At 34.3% G+C, this 16,275-nt stretch overlaps 1 protein-coding gene across 4 annotated transcripts in view; it reads right to left on the bottom strand.

Annotated features, from left to right (window-relative positions):
- CNTN6 (contactin 6) overlaps window positions 1-16,275 on the bottom strand; it is a gene marked incomplete at both ends in the record, with an annotated part of 244,050 nt that overhangs the window by 83,658 nt on the left and 144,117 nt on the right. For 2 of the 4 annotated variants that reach the window (XM_079712711.1, XM_079712709.1), the window contains one exon: window positions 12,672-12,875. The exons of 1 other annotated variant lie outside the window; for it this stretch is intronic. In XM_079712711.1, the coding sequence (XP_079568837.1) occupies window positions 12,672-12,875 (204 nt within the window). Of the gene's footprint in view, window positions 1-10,264; window positions 10,368-12,671; window positions 12,876-16,275 lie in introns of all 4 variants that reach the window. One more of the 4 variants, XM_079712708.1, reaches the window with a different exon arrangement.

Below are 16,275 nucleotides of genomic sequence, written 5' to 3' on the forward strand. Positions count from 1 at the left end.
TAAAAGTCTTGAAAGGATAAAATGAGGATATACTATGAGAATACATTCTGAAATATAAAGTTTGAACCAATAATAAAGCTTACTAAGTTGCCTTATTACCATGATCATCACATAGGGACAGGAAGGTTCTATCATCCAAAGAGTCCCTAAGACTTTATTGCTATTTTCTACTCCACAATGTGAGTAATAATTCGCACATGAAACATAAAACTGGAGCCTATAATTCAAGGTGTGGTAGAGCCAAAAATGATACTGCACTTAGCAGTTAATTGACAGCTTCTCCATAATGTTTTATTAATACATAATATTAACCCTAAATAAATACTTCACCAATCATATGAGTGCTATGTTGCACTACAGCAGAGAAAATGATAATTTGGTTGAGGTAGGTTCTCGAGGCACATGTTCCTTCAGAATTATGTTCAGAATTATAACTCCTTAAGAATTATAGGGCTTGACCTTAGCTCTGCTCATAATCATAAACTTTCATATAAAGGAGACATTGTATATGGTTTGTTATATTTAATCATTCTATTATTAATATATTTAACATTTATTGAGCACATTATATGCCAGGCACTGTGCTAAGTGCTTCATTGAAACCATATAATAATACCATGAGACACAGTACTATTGCTATTAACATTTTGTAGATGAGGAGATTGGGACTAGAATAGGTTGAGTAACATGCCCAATATCACACAGTAAGTTTTCAAAGAAAAGTTTTGAGCTAAAGTCTGTCTTTCCATAGTGAGCTCTAAACCACCATGTTTTTCTGCTGCTGCATGAGCTAACCAGCTACAACATGAGAATCACCTTTTTAGTCTGTATAATGTGTACTTAGAAATATATTCTTCACCTAATGAGCTAACATGTTTTATAATCAGTGGGTAGAGTTCCTTTCTCCAAGGGCCAGAAGATGAAATCATAGAGTTTTTTTTAACATTGAGATGCCTCCAAATTCCAATAAAGGTTCTAGAGATGGGTTCCAAGGTCAGCTGGAAAAAAGGAAGTAACTTCTTTTCCTTCAGCTCAGTTCCAACTTGGATTTGAAATCTTTCTCTCCTGCAATTGCCAGTTACTTAAAAAGTAAGAACTGTAGGTCTCCTGAGAAAAGTGGTGATAGACTGGAATGGAAAGGATGAACAGTCACTTGCAGAAGTATATATATTCTTCTTGGATGATTTTTAGAACCTTTAAATTAATTTAGTTTTGGAAACAGCAGTGTAAAAATCCAATTTTGGTTTTTGAAATAGAAAAAAATGAAAGGAATGTTTGACATTGAATTCAGCATGTGTGTAAGATCAAAAGAGACCTAGGGTCTGGTCTTTGACTTGTAACCTAGGGTCCTGGTCTTTGAAAGTGGATCCTCTGCAGTGGTTCTTCAGGAGAATTTGGCAACACGTATCAGAAACCTTAGCTTTTATATTCCTGTTATCTAAAAATTCTAATTTTAAAAAAATATACTGAGGAAGTTCACATGAAGATGGGCAAAATATAGCCACAAGAATATGCATTACATCATTATTCATGACAACAAAAAATGAAAACAAAACTAAAGGAAACCTAATGTCCACCATTAGGAGGCTGGCTGAAAACATACATCTGAACACTCCACTGTCATTACAATTGAGGGTACAGAAAACTGTTTAATGACCCAGAGATACATTCATAGTGTACATTTAAAAAAATTTTTAAAGCATTTTACAGAAGAATATGCTGAAACAATTTGAGCAGCAAAATAAAGCAATATTGGATTATGACCCAAAGTATGAAATAAATATCTACTAATCAATACTGATATAAATAAAGGATTGGATAAATTAATAAATGAGGAGGGAGAAGTGAAAAATCTCCCATGAGGAAGAATTCCAAATAAATTACATAGATTAGAGGAGGTGTAGCATGACTCCCTGCTCATTAGGTGTGGACAGCACATATTAACCTCCTTCCAAAGACTCAAATGTAAAGAGAGAAAAATGAGTACATTTATGGTGGAGAATCCTGACAAAACTGCTTCTGCCAGGTGATGAAGGGCAGCATCAGTAGCCATAGATCATTGTGATAGAGAGTAACCTTAATATGATGTGCGAAAATGGCACCTTACCTTTGTAGTCTTCTTACCCAAGACCCATAATCTCAGACTAATTATAAGAAAAATAGTAGACAAATTCTAATAGAGGGCCATCCCACAATAAAACTGACCACCACTCCTCAAAACTGTCAGGGTTATCAAAAACAAAAGTCTGAGTCACTGTTACAGCCAAGAAGAGCCTAGGGAGACAAGAAAACTCAATGTGGTATGTTGGATGGAATCTTGGAATAAAAAAAGGACATCAGGTAAAAACCAAGGAAATTTGAGTAAATTATGGACTTCAGTTAATTAAAATGTATTCATGTTGGTTCATTAATTGTAACAAATGCACCATCTTAGTGTAAGATGTTAATAATGGGGAAACTGTGTGTGGCATTATATGGGATCTCACTATACCCTCTGCTCAATTTTTCTGTTCTAAAACTGTTATTTCAAAAGTATTTATTTTGAAAAAAAAAAGTATTGATGAAATGGGAGAAAAAGAAACAAGAATCTTCTATTTCTAAGAGATACGAAGGACCCCTTCAATAACAGTCTAACATTAGTTCTACCAAAGGAATTGAGACTGACTGTCTCCAGTCTCAATTTAACAAGGAGTAACCAGGGGAAAGGATAATCGGGAAAGCTCCCAGAGTGACTATCCGTGAATCTTCCTTCATTGAAAGTTTGTAAGGAAAGAGCAGATCCCAGGAAAAATGTATGATCACATATTGTTACACCAATCCTATTTTCAGTAGCCTGCAAACTCCCTGGGGCCTTTATATCATCTTTATTTCCCCAGGGCCTAGCCTAGCATCTGCTGCCAGGAGAATTCCTTCTGACTAAGTGAAGGAATAAAGGAATTAATTATTGAATGAGGTATTTAATGCATATTTGCTAAGTTAATAGATACTGGAGCTTAATTTGCCAAATAAATAAATGAGGGAATGTCAATAATCCCTATAAAGATTAAACACGTTATTTAGAAATGGTAAATCCATTGTTCTGAGCAAGTCCTTGAGGATTGTGTTAGCACAGAAATAGAATGCAGAAACTCCTTCTCTCCCTCCTGTGTATTCCTTTTTACCTCCTCAGCCAAAGCAGCACTGACAATGACCACAATTAATAAAATTGTTATAATTTATTGATTGCCTATTGTAAGCCAGGGACTCTGGTAGGGAAGTTTAATAGTATTTCCAGTCCTTACATCAATCCTATTCTCTCTGTCGTCTATCTATCTATCCATCTGTCTATGTAGTTTTTACCTTTGTTTTACAGATAAGAAAACTGATCATAGTGGCCCAGCTATTGACAGGGGATCTGAGAATTTAAACCCTGATCTCTTTGAATTCAAAGTCTATACTCTTTCCAGAACACAGTGCTGCCTTGAAATGTTAGTAAATCTGCTGATAAATCTTTCAGCCCCAGGGTGAGTGTGTGTGTGACTGTTTTTGTTGAGGGGTTACTATCTTTCAATTTTTCAAAGATTGGCTTGAACATTTGTCAGTTCTCAGATTTGCATGGACTTTACCATACTATTTTATGCCAAGCAATATAAGATCATGATGAAAAAGCAAAGCAGTTAGTGAGAACCTAATGAGTAGGCTTCAGTATACATTGTGGGGCAAACGGGACAAGCTGTTAGGAAAATAGTCTGCCCTCTATCCATTCAACTCAATGAGGAAAATAAAAAGCTAAACTGCTTATTAGACATTCAAATGGGACAATTTTAAGATATCTCTCTGGCTTTTTTTTTAAACCAAGTGTTAAAAGTCTGAAAAATTTGAATGTACCTCGTTTGATTTTAAAATACTACTGTCATCTTGAGTGTCTTGAGCAGCCTTCCTCTGGTATGACATGCAATGATGTCCATATGTGTAAAAAGAAAAGCAAAATCAAATAGCTGCTCTGTCATCTGAAAGTTCTGGAATAGATCAAAACATCTTGGTGAGACTTCAAATTTATTGCTTGACATTAATAGCCAAGCTGAGTATCTTTTTCTTCATAAATTAGAACAAAATAAATAAGATATACATGTATACATAAATATAGTCCTCTGTGTGAAGGCTCCAGAACACATAGGAACATTTAGTGCAGCAACTAATTTTATTTACATTCCAGAGCACTGACAGCAAAGTTACTAAATTAAGATTCACACACAAAAAAGAAAAGAAAAGTAAATGTGTTTGGTTGTTTACAAGAGTGGTAGGAGAGTTATGAGGGATATCAGTTTAACTTCTTTACTAAGAACAAAGGCCTATATTTTCTTGAGAGGAGACACACAGATCTATAAGTCAGTCATACTACATTTGCATAGCACCTATCCAAGGAGTTTCTCGGGTATTTCACAATACAATTAATTTGCAGCTTAGATAATTAAGAGTCTGCCATGTTAAACAAATGAGACAAAACTGAGAGTTGAAAGCTGTGATCATGTCAGCTGTGAAACTCCAATATAGAAAGTGAGTTACATGTCCCCAAAGTCATAGTAATTAAAGTTCAAGCAGGTATCTGAAGTTTTGTCTTAATTATTCTATACTCACATTAGCCTGTGGTGGTTTGAGATGGTTAAGGTCTATGAGTAAACACTCTAGCCAGCCTTCTATAGACCTCACTCTCTATACTCCCTGCCTGCATGATTGCAGCAGACTCCTAGGTTGATTGGCATGTTTTCTGTGCTCTCCCTAATCATCTACCCCAGATTTTTATAAATGGTAGATATTACCATCATCACATACAAACCAGAGGGGTGTATGCTCCACAATGGCCCTGATTGACTTTTAGAAACACTTCTTTCTTCTCGTTCAAAAGCAACTTGGATTTTGAAAAGGTTATCTTTTGAATTATTTTTAAAAAATTAATGTATAAAATTGAACTTACTTTTTTGCTGAATTATTAGTAATTACAGAGAATCTAAATGGGAAATACATCCATAATTTCATTCCCCAAATAACATCTTTTTACCATTTTGCTGAAATGTTTCAAGCCTTTTTTAAGGAAAACATTTACAGAACTGAGGGCTAACTACATCTGCACATGGGGAATTAATTTGTATATTAAAAGGATAATTTGATGTAAATGTCAAACGGCTATGAGCATGAGTTTTGAAGTCAGAATCAGTGATATTTAGATTTGAATCCCAGATTTACAACTTACGTTTATCAAGTCATTTCATTTCTCTAAACTTCACCTTATTTACCTTCACAATTAGCCTTAAAAAATCCCTGGGTTTTGGAGATGTTGGATTAACTGGAACTATATTTACCCTGCTGGGAACAATTAGAAAACTGGACAAATATAATGGGAAACAAACCTGATTCCAGAGATGTAACAATGGGTAGCACAAAACTGTGATCCCTAAAGGAGGGGAAATGTATGAAGTAAGCCATTGGCATCCCTGATTTTCGACCTATAGGCACTTTCGAGAACATGGAATCAGGAAGAAAACATAAATAGGACAAGGCTGCATCCCTGAGTTGAGGAGACACAGGTGACTGAAGTGGCTGGGATTGCAAAGCAAGGTATCAGAGAGGATGCGACTAGAAAAAGAAAGTGCTCCAAAAATCTGCGTAAGAGTGTCACATGAGGCTGGGCAAAGAACAAATTTTAGAGCTCAAACAGGGCTAGAAGATGTTAGAGTTCCACCAAGCCTGAGAAGAGAGACTTAGCAAACTTAGAGCATTCAATTGGGAGATGCATCTTAGTAGTAAACAAGCCTTAGACTAACAACTACTCTGTATCTACCCAAGGAAGCTTAATAATAAGCTATAAAAAGATGAGATTCATCATAACTTAACTTCTATCAATAAAATCCAATACTTGAAATAAATATACCACAATGCAGCATTCAATAACATAACATTTATCATGTCTCTAATTCAATCTAAATTACTAGATAAACTAAAAAGCATAAAAAATAGGAATCATGATAAGAAGAAAAAGCAGTCAACAGAAACAGATCCATAAATTACAGAGATTATAGAATTAGCTAACAAGGACATTCATACCATCAATAGGGCTCCTGAATAATAGCTGGGGGTTACAGGTAAAGAAACTGCAAACCTCAGTCTTTAATTAAGAAAGAGTCTCTAGGGAAACCCAAAGACAAGAGGAAAAACAAAAACAATGGAGGAAATTTTAGCCTCTGACACCACAACTACAGCAAACAGTAAACACAGCCTAACTCCCTGCCAAATAAACATAAAAATATACACCAAAATCTAGTGTAAAATCACTTCTTTTTACCTGTTACATCATATCTAAGTTTCAGCAACAACAAAAAATGTATAAAAGGCCCATTGACAAGTACAAATGCAGAGACAAAGCAAGCATTGGAACCAGACTCAAATATGGCAAATATTTTTAAAGTATCAGACTGGGAATTTAAAATTTCTAAGATTAATATGTTAAGGGCTCTAATGGAAAAAGCAGACAACATGCAAGAACAGATGATTAATGTAGCAGAAAAAAAGGAGATTCTAAGAAAGGGTCTGGGGGATGGTGGTGTGATGAATTGGGAGATTGGGATTGACATATATACACTAATATGTATAAAATGGATAACTAATAAGAACCTGCTGTATAAAAAAAATAAAATTCTAAAATTCTAAAATAATATTATAGACATAAAAATACTATAATACAAATGAAAATGCCTTTGATAGGCTCACCAGTGGGCTGAATGTGATGAAGGAAAGAGTAAGCGAACTAGAAGAAATATCAATAGAAACTTCCCAAACTAAAATATGAAGAGGAAAAAAAAAAAAAAGAAACAACAACAACAAAAGAATGGACTATCCAAGAACTGGGGGCAATTACAAACAGTGCAACAGATGTCTAATGGGAATACCAGAAGGAGAACAAAGAGAGAAATGAACAGAATAAATATTTGAAATAACAATAACTGGAAATCTTCCAGAATTAATGACAGCCACCAAACCATAGACCCAGGAAGCTCAGAGAACAACATGCAAGATAAATTCCAAAATAATCTACCCATTCAAGAGAAAGAATATAAAGGGAATTATTTCCTAATTACTTAGGAAGTACTTCCACAAATATTTAATGAAAACTAGTCAGTATTTCAGAAACTGTCGTAGGTCCTAAAAATAAAAAACTAAATAAGATGTGGCATTGACCTGTGTTATTTTTTCTTTTTTTGTTCCTCTTTCCTATTCACCTATCCACCTACTGATTTCCTTACTCCCTCCCTCCCTACTTTCCCTCCTTTTTCTTGTTAACTAGAATATATAAACCTTAGTTTCATGAATGTGTAGTTTATAGCATAAATAGTAGTCAGTAGTTAGCAAAAGTGTTTAGGAACATTGTTAATAAGAAAAAGAACTTTGATTCTATTCCTCACTGAACCAATTAGCTTATTTCAGTTTGGGGTTTATCCAACTTATTACAGAGAAGTGCAGTACCTCAGAAAGTGAACAAGTAGATTTAAAAGGATTTATACGAAGCAGTCCCAACATTTGGGAAAAAAAAAATAACAAAACCAAGTGCTGAACAGCAATATTTTTATAAAGAGCTGTCAGAGAACATGATTATAATTATCATTCAATAGTTTGTAAAATACTTGGCAATAAACCTGCAAATAGAGATTTATAATTTAAAAAGTGGTTTGATTTTGTTCTTTTCACATTGTTATTTATGCCTATCATGTAATTAATTGTCTAGGGAGTGCATTGTTTTTATGTTTGTTAATGTTGCAAATTTTAAAAAGTCAGTAAAGTATTTGGTAAATGTCAAATTTTATAATGGACTAGAAAGCTTCTTCAGTATGTTTGCAATGTTTCAACTACAGTGCAACTTGTTTTCTGAAAACTATTGGCGAACATATATAAAAACTCTTTTTGTTAGTACCTAAATTTGTATAATATTTTCCAAAGTATACAAAGCATTTTCATACACATTCTGTTCATTTGAAGAAATGAGAACTAGATCTGCACTTCAGTTACACAGAATATATGTTTCTTATACATGGCATTTTAACACTATCTCTTTGACCCTGTGGATGCTTTGGACTTTCCATCTTAACCCCTAGGCATTTCAATTCCATATTAATAATTTAATAAATATAATTTCAACATTAATTTTGGCAGGTAAAGTGTTTTTAAGCATACTCCATTAAATCAAATATTTCCTTGACAATTTTCTATGAGTTACAATTAAGTAATTCTCATCATTTTCCCATTCTTCCTTAATTTTATTTCATGTGCAGTAGTTCCTTTAAGTATAAACTTAACAATGAATGTATACTTTATCATTCAGGGTTTTTTTTTTGTACATACACATTGGACTTGCCATGTTTTTACATGTATTATCCACTCTCATCTTCAAAACAAACACAGGAGACAGGTATCATTATAACATTTTTTGGATGAGAATATGGAAATTCATAAAGCTTAAGCAACATGTTTGCTGATGGTCAGACAACTCTTGAGAAAATTGGGAATTCAATCTGCCTCCTCTGACTTGGAAAGCAGTTATCTTAACTATTTACTCAAAAGTTTCTAAGTTCAGAACTTCAAATCAGGTGGGTCTAAATCTGAATCGCCCTTTCTTTCTTATCAGAAGCATAAAATTGAACAGGTTACTAATACAATCTGAGCCTCATTTTACTCATACATAATAAAAATATTATGTACCCTGCATAATTATGAGGATTATGTATGTCATATAAATTCTTAGTTATAAATGATTAACAAATGAAATTTATTTACATGAGATTCTTGAGAACCAGCCTCAATCCTTTTCAGTTATTTATTATATGAGTATTTTTTAAGTTACAGGAATCCATATTTCCTGATGCCAAACATGATAGAATAAACTATTAATATTATTTTCAGATACTATCTTTCATTGGTTTTCTTTTAAAATAAATCAACTAATTGTCAAAGTATTTTGCTGACATTTTATGTTTTTTGTATACTTTATTTTCTGAGAAACCTTGAAAATGGTGAAAGTTCATCATGTCTTAAAAGGCAGGCAAACAAAAATGGACAAAGCCTCAATTTGTCACTTTTTAAAGAATAATTTAATCAATCAATTATTTATTGGACAAATACTGTGGGACCAGTATTGTATAAAAATTACATATGGTCTCTTAAATATATGAAAAATGGATAACCTGAGAAATTTAATTTAAAGATTTCATACATAGAAAGGAACCTAGAAGATTTAGTAACCAGCATTATTTGGATTTCTCAGTATATTTACTTAATAACAAGATGGAGAGTTTTAAGGATGTTTTCCATAGTTTGGAATGTAAGTCACTATTTCTGAATGTGAGGCCCACATTACAAATAGACTCTGGATTTATAAGTAAGCCCTTAAATGTGGTAGTGAGAGTCAAGTCCTTTACTCTTCAAAGTATGTTCTGTAGACAAGAAGAATCACTATTACCTCGGAGCCTGTTAGATATGGAGCAATCAGACGTCACCCCAGATCTACAGAATTTCAATTTAACTGTGCCCCCAGATAATTCATATGTACATCAATGTTTTAAAATGGCAAATCTGATCTATCTATCACTTTGTTACTTCATTCTGGTGTTTATGGGCATAAAAATAAAATTTGAATATTGCCAAAAAGCAAAGAAATGTTCTCAATGTTCCATGCAAAAATGCAGATATTTGGCTGGCTTCAAAGCTTTCCAAACCTACTGCTGATAAACACTATCTGAGTAAAATAAAATGCCTCCACTGCCAGGACAGGTTTGGCTCAATTCTAATTATCCACTATGAACAATGGCTTTTAATTAGTCTTATTTTGGACACTAGCAGTGCAGGTTTTTCATTTACAAGAGTCGCTGATTAATTAAGCAAGGAGACACTCCAGGCAACTTATTTCTGGATGTAGGATGAGATGGAGTGAAGGATACATCGAAAGTTTAGTGACCTGCTCACCGTCTTTTACAAGCTCACTTATTCCTTGCAATGTGCTGCCTAAACGGGTTTCATTGTGCTCAAACTCAAGTAAATATCGGCTTATTTGGGGAAATTGCTGCCCCAATCACTTTCAGAGTATTAGGCATGTTTATTTAAAGTCCAATCAGAAAGTTCCACTTCTGCCCAGCATTTAAAGTCTATTTGCTAATTTACCTTAGAGCAGCGTTTGAATACCAAAATACTCATTTGTTTTAATTAAAACAACCAGGAAAAAAAAACAAAAACAAAACCTTACTTTCCAAGGGCAAAGCATTCCAGTTTTATAGATGAATCCTTTGCAGCTTGAATAGTTTCAGGAAAATGCACTTCAATCTTTGGTTCATATTCCCCCATCACACCTGTTAAATACCAAAAGAGCTAGCAGCATTTCTAGAGAATAGAAGTTTTCTATGAAGCAAATGCTTTATTTACCAAAATCTGATTATTCTGTCATTCAATTAACAATATTTTTCTATACTATAATGAGTGACAGAGGGCAAGGAAACCTCATGATTCTATTTAAGGAATTAGTTTGTTCCTCTCTCCCCTAAAAAAGAAATACTTAAGGTATATCAAAGTATCAGAATAGAGGCATTCCAAATTTCCCTATATTCCACAACAGCATCTTAAAAAGAATTAGTATTTCCAATTAAGAACTGAATATACCCAACTTTAAAATGCTTCTGAGTTATCGAGCAAGTTTCTTCTCTAGAGATTTCTTGGATCTTTCACCCATTCACAGAATTCATGGGCCAGATCTGCTTAGGAATAAAGAAGTTTTTAGCTAACACTGTGTAATAGATCTGATACAGCACCTCAGTCCAAAATATCAGTACTTTTGCAGCAAAACCTTTGAAGTAAGTAGTTGGGACAAATAAAGACATAAATATTTTTATGTTGGTTTATTAAGGTTTTACCGCTAATTGAGTTTACTGTACCCTTATAAAAATTTATTTTAATAATTTAAAAATTTTCAAAAGGAATTGTGGATATGGGCTAAGATAAGACTAAGACAATAGTCTAAGGTATTGTAAATATGCTATCTACGAGAAGAGTTGGAAAAAGTAGAAATGTATCTCCAGGCTATCCTCATTAACTTGATTAATTTAATCAACAACAAACTGTTGTTTAAAATGTTTAAATTTCTTTAAAACATCTTTTAAAATGTTGAATTTCTTTTATTTTTACTTATATTACCAAACACCAGAATAATACATTCCTAACATAAGTGATTTATTGTGGCCAGTGCAAGTACACAAAAAAGTAAAATTTACGAAATACATATAAAATGAAAATACCTCATTTTTAAGACCTTAATCATTCCAAACATTCAAAGAGGCTGTGGTTGAGGAGGTCAAGAGTATTGCTTCATTCAACTAAACTGGTAAACTTTATGTTTTCTATTTCTTTGACATCTGATATTTCTTGAGTGACTACTTTTAGAAGAGTTTTTTGTTTGTTTGTTTTTTTAATATTATGTAAGATGCTTCTGGTCATTTTTTTTTACCATAAATGTGTTGAAAAGAATAGAGGAGATGAATAGAGGAGAGGAATCGGGGAGAATGAAGGAATTAAGAAGAGAAAAAGAGGAAACTAAGAGTTGATGGGGGAAGAAAGGAACATATGGTAGCATTTCTATGCATATTATTGGCTCATGAGTTCTTGCAATCTTGAAGAGAGTACTCACTGAAGGGGAGAAATTGGACTTATGAATAAATCTAGTGGTTGCTGAATCCTGAATTAAGACTGTGAAAATATATTTGAATGGTTAGTGATTATAAAAGCTCTGTCATAAGTACTCCCTGTAAGGAGCTAGTTCCATGATTCTTTTGCCATCATTAACATTGTATTCCTGCTTTTCTTAAGCTCCTTAGAGAGGAGAAAAACTCTATGCAGTGTTACATTTCAAGTCCAGAATCTGATCACAAAATGCATCAACAGATTTTCCATCTTTACATTTCCCACTGTGAATATGTAATTAAAGAATCAACTAGAGGATTTTTCTACTTCAATGACTTCCTTAGGTTTTCTAACTCTCTAAATCTTGTACCAGCTGTGGCTTGACTAAACTACAAAACTCATCAGAGACCAATCTGAATTATGTTCCTTGGAGGAATATAATTAGTATGAATCTTGTGTTTCATTTTTCTTTGGAATGCTCGTAATTAATGTTGACTTGATTTACTTTCCTTGGATCTGAATCATTTACCTGCCTTGCCAACCAGGAAAATAAAGGGTGAACAAAAGATACAAATATGGAAAAGAAGGAGGCATTAAAGAGAAGCTGTGTCATATGTCCATTGAAAATATATTAATTCAATCAATAAGTTTGGCAGCACCCACACATGTCCACACACCTGCCTACTCTCCCAAACAAACATTGTTTTTTTAAACAAAATACTTCTTAAGCAAAGAAAAGATGATCTGTTCCAATGCCAGAGAAGAAATGGCACAGTATACCCAGAATCATCTATACTATGCTATGTGGATAAATTATATAGTTTTCTATTATTTTTTGTGATTTTCATCATATTGTGAATTAAACCTCGCCTCATAGATGATATGGCTACACTGAACCAGAGGGAAGCAGAAAGCTCTACAGATCTCCCCAGGCTTCAAGATCCACAGATAAAGTATATCCCTAAGATAACTCATCATCTTACCATCAGTACGCTGCACTAATGGAGTGGGTGGTCCTTGAACACTTCGCTGGGCTTCTTTGTTTGTTATGTAGCAAGTGTAATTGCCAACATCTGATGGCTCCACTTTGGCAATGTACAAGTTTCCTGTCTCTTGTGAGACAAACCGCCTGTTGTCCTCTTGGACATATAAGGGGTTATCATTGAAAGTCCACGCATAAGATAAACCTAGAAAACAGAAAAAATAAGTATTATTCTTACTGTATTCATTCTTACCTGAAAGTTCTGTGCCCTACTTCTCCATAAGTAGAATACAATTATACCCCTGTTTGTCCAGTTTATGCGTGTTGTCCTGCTGTAATTGTCATATTCCCTTATAGTTAAATATATCCCAATTTGGATGATACAGTCTCCCTATCCATCACTAGCTTTGTGTAATTAAGGATGTGATGATAGGATGTCAAGGGAATAAGTGAATGAACTTATTAAGAAAAGCTATAAGATATAAAATACTAAGGACTCAAAATACACACTGAATTTCTCCAGCAATTCTTGTGTTGAAGCAGTGTTTCTCAATTTGCAGTCAGAATGATGCCCGCATTAATCATGTTTAGGTGTACTTGCTAAAAATTTAACTTCAAGATGTAAGTTCAAGGACTTTACCACTGATCTTGGAATTCATTCATTCCATCTTTCAATCATTACATAATTTCTGAACACCTATTTTGTGACCATTTTCGGACTTAGAATACAGCAAAGCAAAACCTATGCCGTATAAAGCTTAACCAGTTAAACTAGTTACAACTAGTGTGGATAATGTCAATGTGGGATGATATGTGCTTGACAGAAGCACTGTGGGGAGCCCATAGAAGGAAGTTAGAATGATCTGTGGTCAGAAAAGTCTTCTGAAAAGAATTCCATGTTAGGGACTTCCCTGGCGGTCCAGTGGTTAGGACATTGCCTTCCAATGCAGGGGGTGCGGGTTCGATCCCTGGTCAGGAAGCTAAGATCCCACATGCCTTGTGGTCAAAGGACCAAAACATAAAAGCAGAAGCAGTGTTGTAACAGGTTCAATAAAGACTTTTAAAATGGTCCATTCATCTCTCGATGAATGGCACAAGGATATCAGCTCAGTGTCCACCTAGAGGAGTGGGATAGGGAGGGTGGGAGGGAGACGCAAGAGGGAGGAGAAATGGGGATAAATGTATATGTATAGCTGATTCACTTTGTTATACAGCAGAAACTAACACACCATTGTACAACAATTATACTCCAATAAAGATGTTAAAAAAAAATGGTGCACATTAAAAATATCTTAAAAAAATTTTTTTTCCATGTTCAAACCAGAAGGATGATTGGGGGCTTCCCTGGTGGCGCAGTGGTTGGGAGTCCGCCTGCCGGTGCAGGGGACACGGGTTCGTGCCCCGGTCCGGGAAGATTCCACATGCCACGGAGCGGCTAGCCCCGTGAGCCATGGCCGCTGAGCCTGCGCGTCTGGAGCCTGTGCTCCGCAACAGGAGAGGCCACAACAGTGAGAGGCCCACATACCGCAAAAAGAAAAAGACAAAACAAAAAACAGAAGGATGATTGGGAGCTATCCAAGCAGCAGATGAGCAGCCAGACATTGCTCAGAGAATGAAGATGAAAAAGAACATATCAGTTTTGCTGAACATCAATCAATCTCTGGAAATCTTATATATAAATATGAATATAAATATATAGACATATATAATTGATATAATGAACATACTATAAAATGCACAGATCCTAAGTGTTCAGTCCAATTAGTTGTAACAATCTAAACCCTATGAAACCACCAACCCAAAATAAAATATGGAACATTTCCATCTCTTCAGAAATTTTCTTATGTCCCTTCTGGTCAATCTTTACCATTGTAACAACTACCTGATTTCTATCATCATAGATTATTTCTGCCAGTATTGGAATTTCATAAAATGTAATCAAAGAGAATGTACGTGTTTTTTTTTCAATTTTTATTTTATATTGGAGTATAGTTGATTAACAATGTCGTGTTAGTTTCAGGTGTGCAGCAAAGTGATTCAGTTATGCATATACATGTAGCTATTCTTTTTCAAATTCTTTTCTCATTTAGGTTATTACAGAGTATTGAGCAGAGCTCCCTGTGCTATACAGTAGGTCCTTGTTGGTTATCAATTTTAAACACAGCAGTGTGTACATGTCAATCCCAAACTCCCAATGTCCTGTTTTGTGTCTGGTTTCTTGAACATATTTTAATGTTCCCCTATGTAGTTGAGACTACCAGTACTTCTTTCCTTTTTATTACTGAGTGGGATTCCATTCTATGAATATACCAAAATGTGTTTGGCTGCTTTCTTCTTGAAAAACATATGAATTATTTCCATCTCGGGACCATTACACATTAGGTTGAAATAAACATTCTTTTCTAAAACTATCTGTGGACTTTTCATTTTTCTTCGTTAAGTTTTTAGGAGTGAGCCATAGGATAGATGCATGTTTTACTTCATAAAAAACTACAGAAGAACTTTCCAAAGTTGTACCGGTTGATATCTCCATCAGCAATATATGAAAGTTAGAGTTTTAAATCTTTGCAAAAATTATGTGTTGTCATTTTTTATTTTAGCCAGATATCTTTGAGCAAAGGAAAATATTCTCATGGATTAAGGTTTTGTAAGTGTGGTACTATATGAAGGTTAAAAATTATACGTATTGTGGAAACTAGGTAGAACTGAACTTATGTCTAGGAAAGTGGAAGAATATAAATGGTTCAGAAATGACCCCTCCCCCCTAATAAGTGGAAGGTATAGGCGCTGGGGGTGAAAAGGAGGATATACTAGTTATGGTTAAAATATCTTCAGCTGTAGATGAATTTGGACATCACACACTTAGAAATCACAGCTCATAGGAGAGCACATGAAGCAACTAGGGGCCTCTTGTCCAGACAGAAGTTGCAGGTCATATCTGTCATCTGCACTTATATTAAAACTGGTGCAGAAGCAAGACATGGTAGATACCAAAAAAAAAAGGCTAATTATTTCTGGTGTGATCTAGCAGTCTTCTCCAGATAGAAGCAGACCACCTGAAACATTCTTCACTAGTCATACTGATTTAAAATTGTCTAAAGGATGAGGAAGCAATACAGATTGACAGCTATTCTGACCTTAAACGTGATCCATATAGAAAAACTTTTGAGAAAGCGGGAGTGTGGGAATTTTGCCATCTTTATCATCCCTTTCACCAAGAAAAAAAAAACATAAAGCATTAACAATACACTTAGGGAACCAGATTATTAAAAGAATATAAGAAAGGAGGATAGGAAGGAGAAAGAAGAAAAGAGTGGGTGTAACAAGAAAACAGACTAATAGTGAGGAGGAACTAAATCAAATCAAATCATCTATTATATGTTAAATTATATATATTCTATATAATAGTATATTAAATTCTGACAACAATTCATAAGTGATTTCAACAAAAATAAATTCATCTATACAGCCAGAACTCTGATATCATTCTCAGGAGTGAAGAAGAAATATATGACAAGGGGGAAGAACAGCAACAAAAATGCCACTAAAACATGAAATGTGCAAATGCAAAGTGGCATTTAACCTATAAAAGTAGTGTTCACGAA

The sequence above is a fragment of the Hyperoodon ampullatus genome, assembly GCF_949752795.1.
Source record: "Hyperoodon ampullatus genome assembly, chromosome: 10".
NCBI lineage: Eukaryota > Metazoa > Chordata > Mammalia > Artiodactyla > Ziphiidae > Hyperoodon > Hyperoodon ampullatus.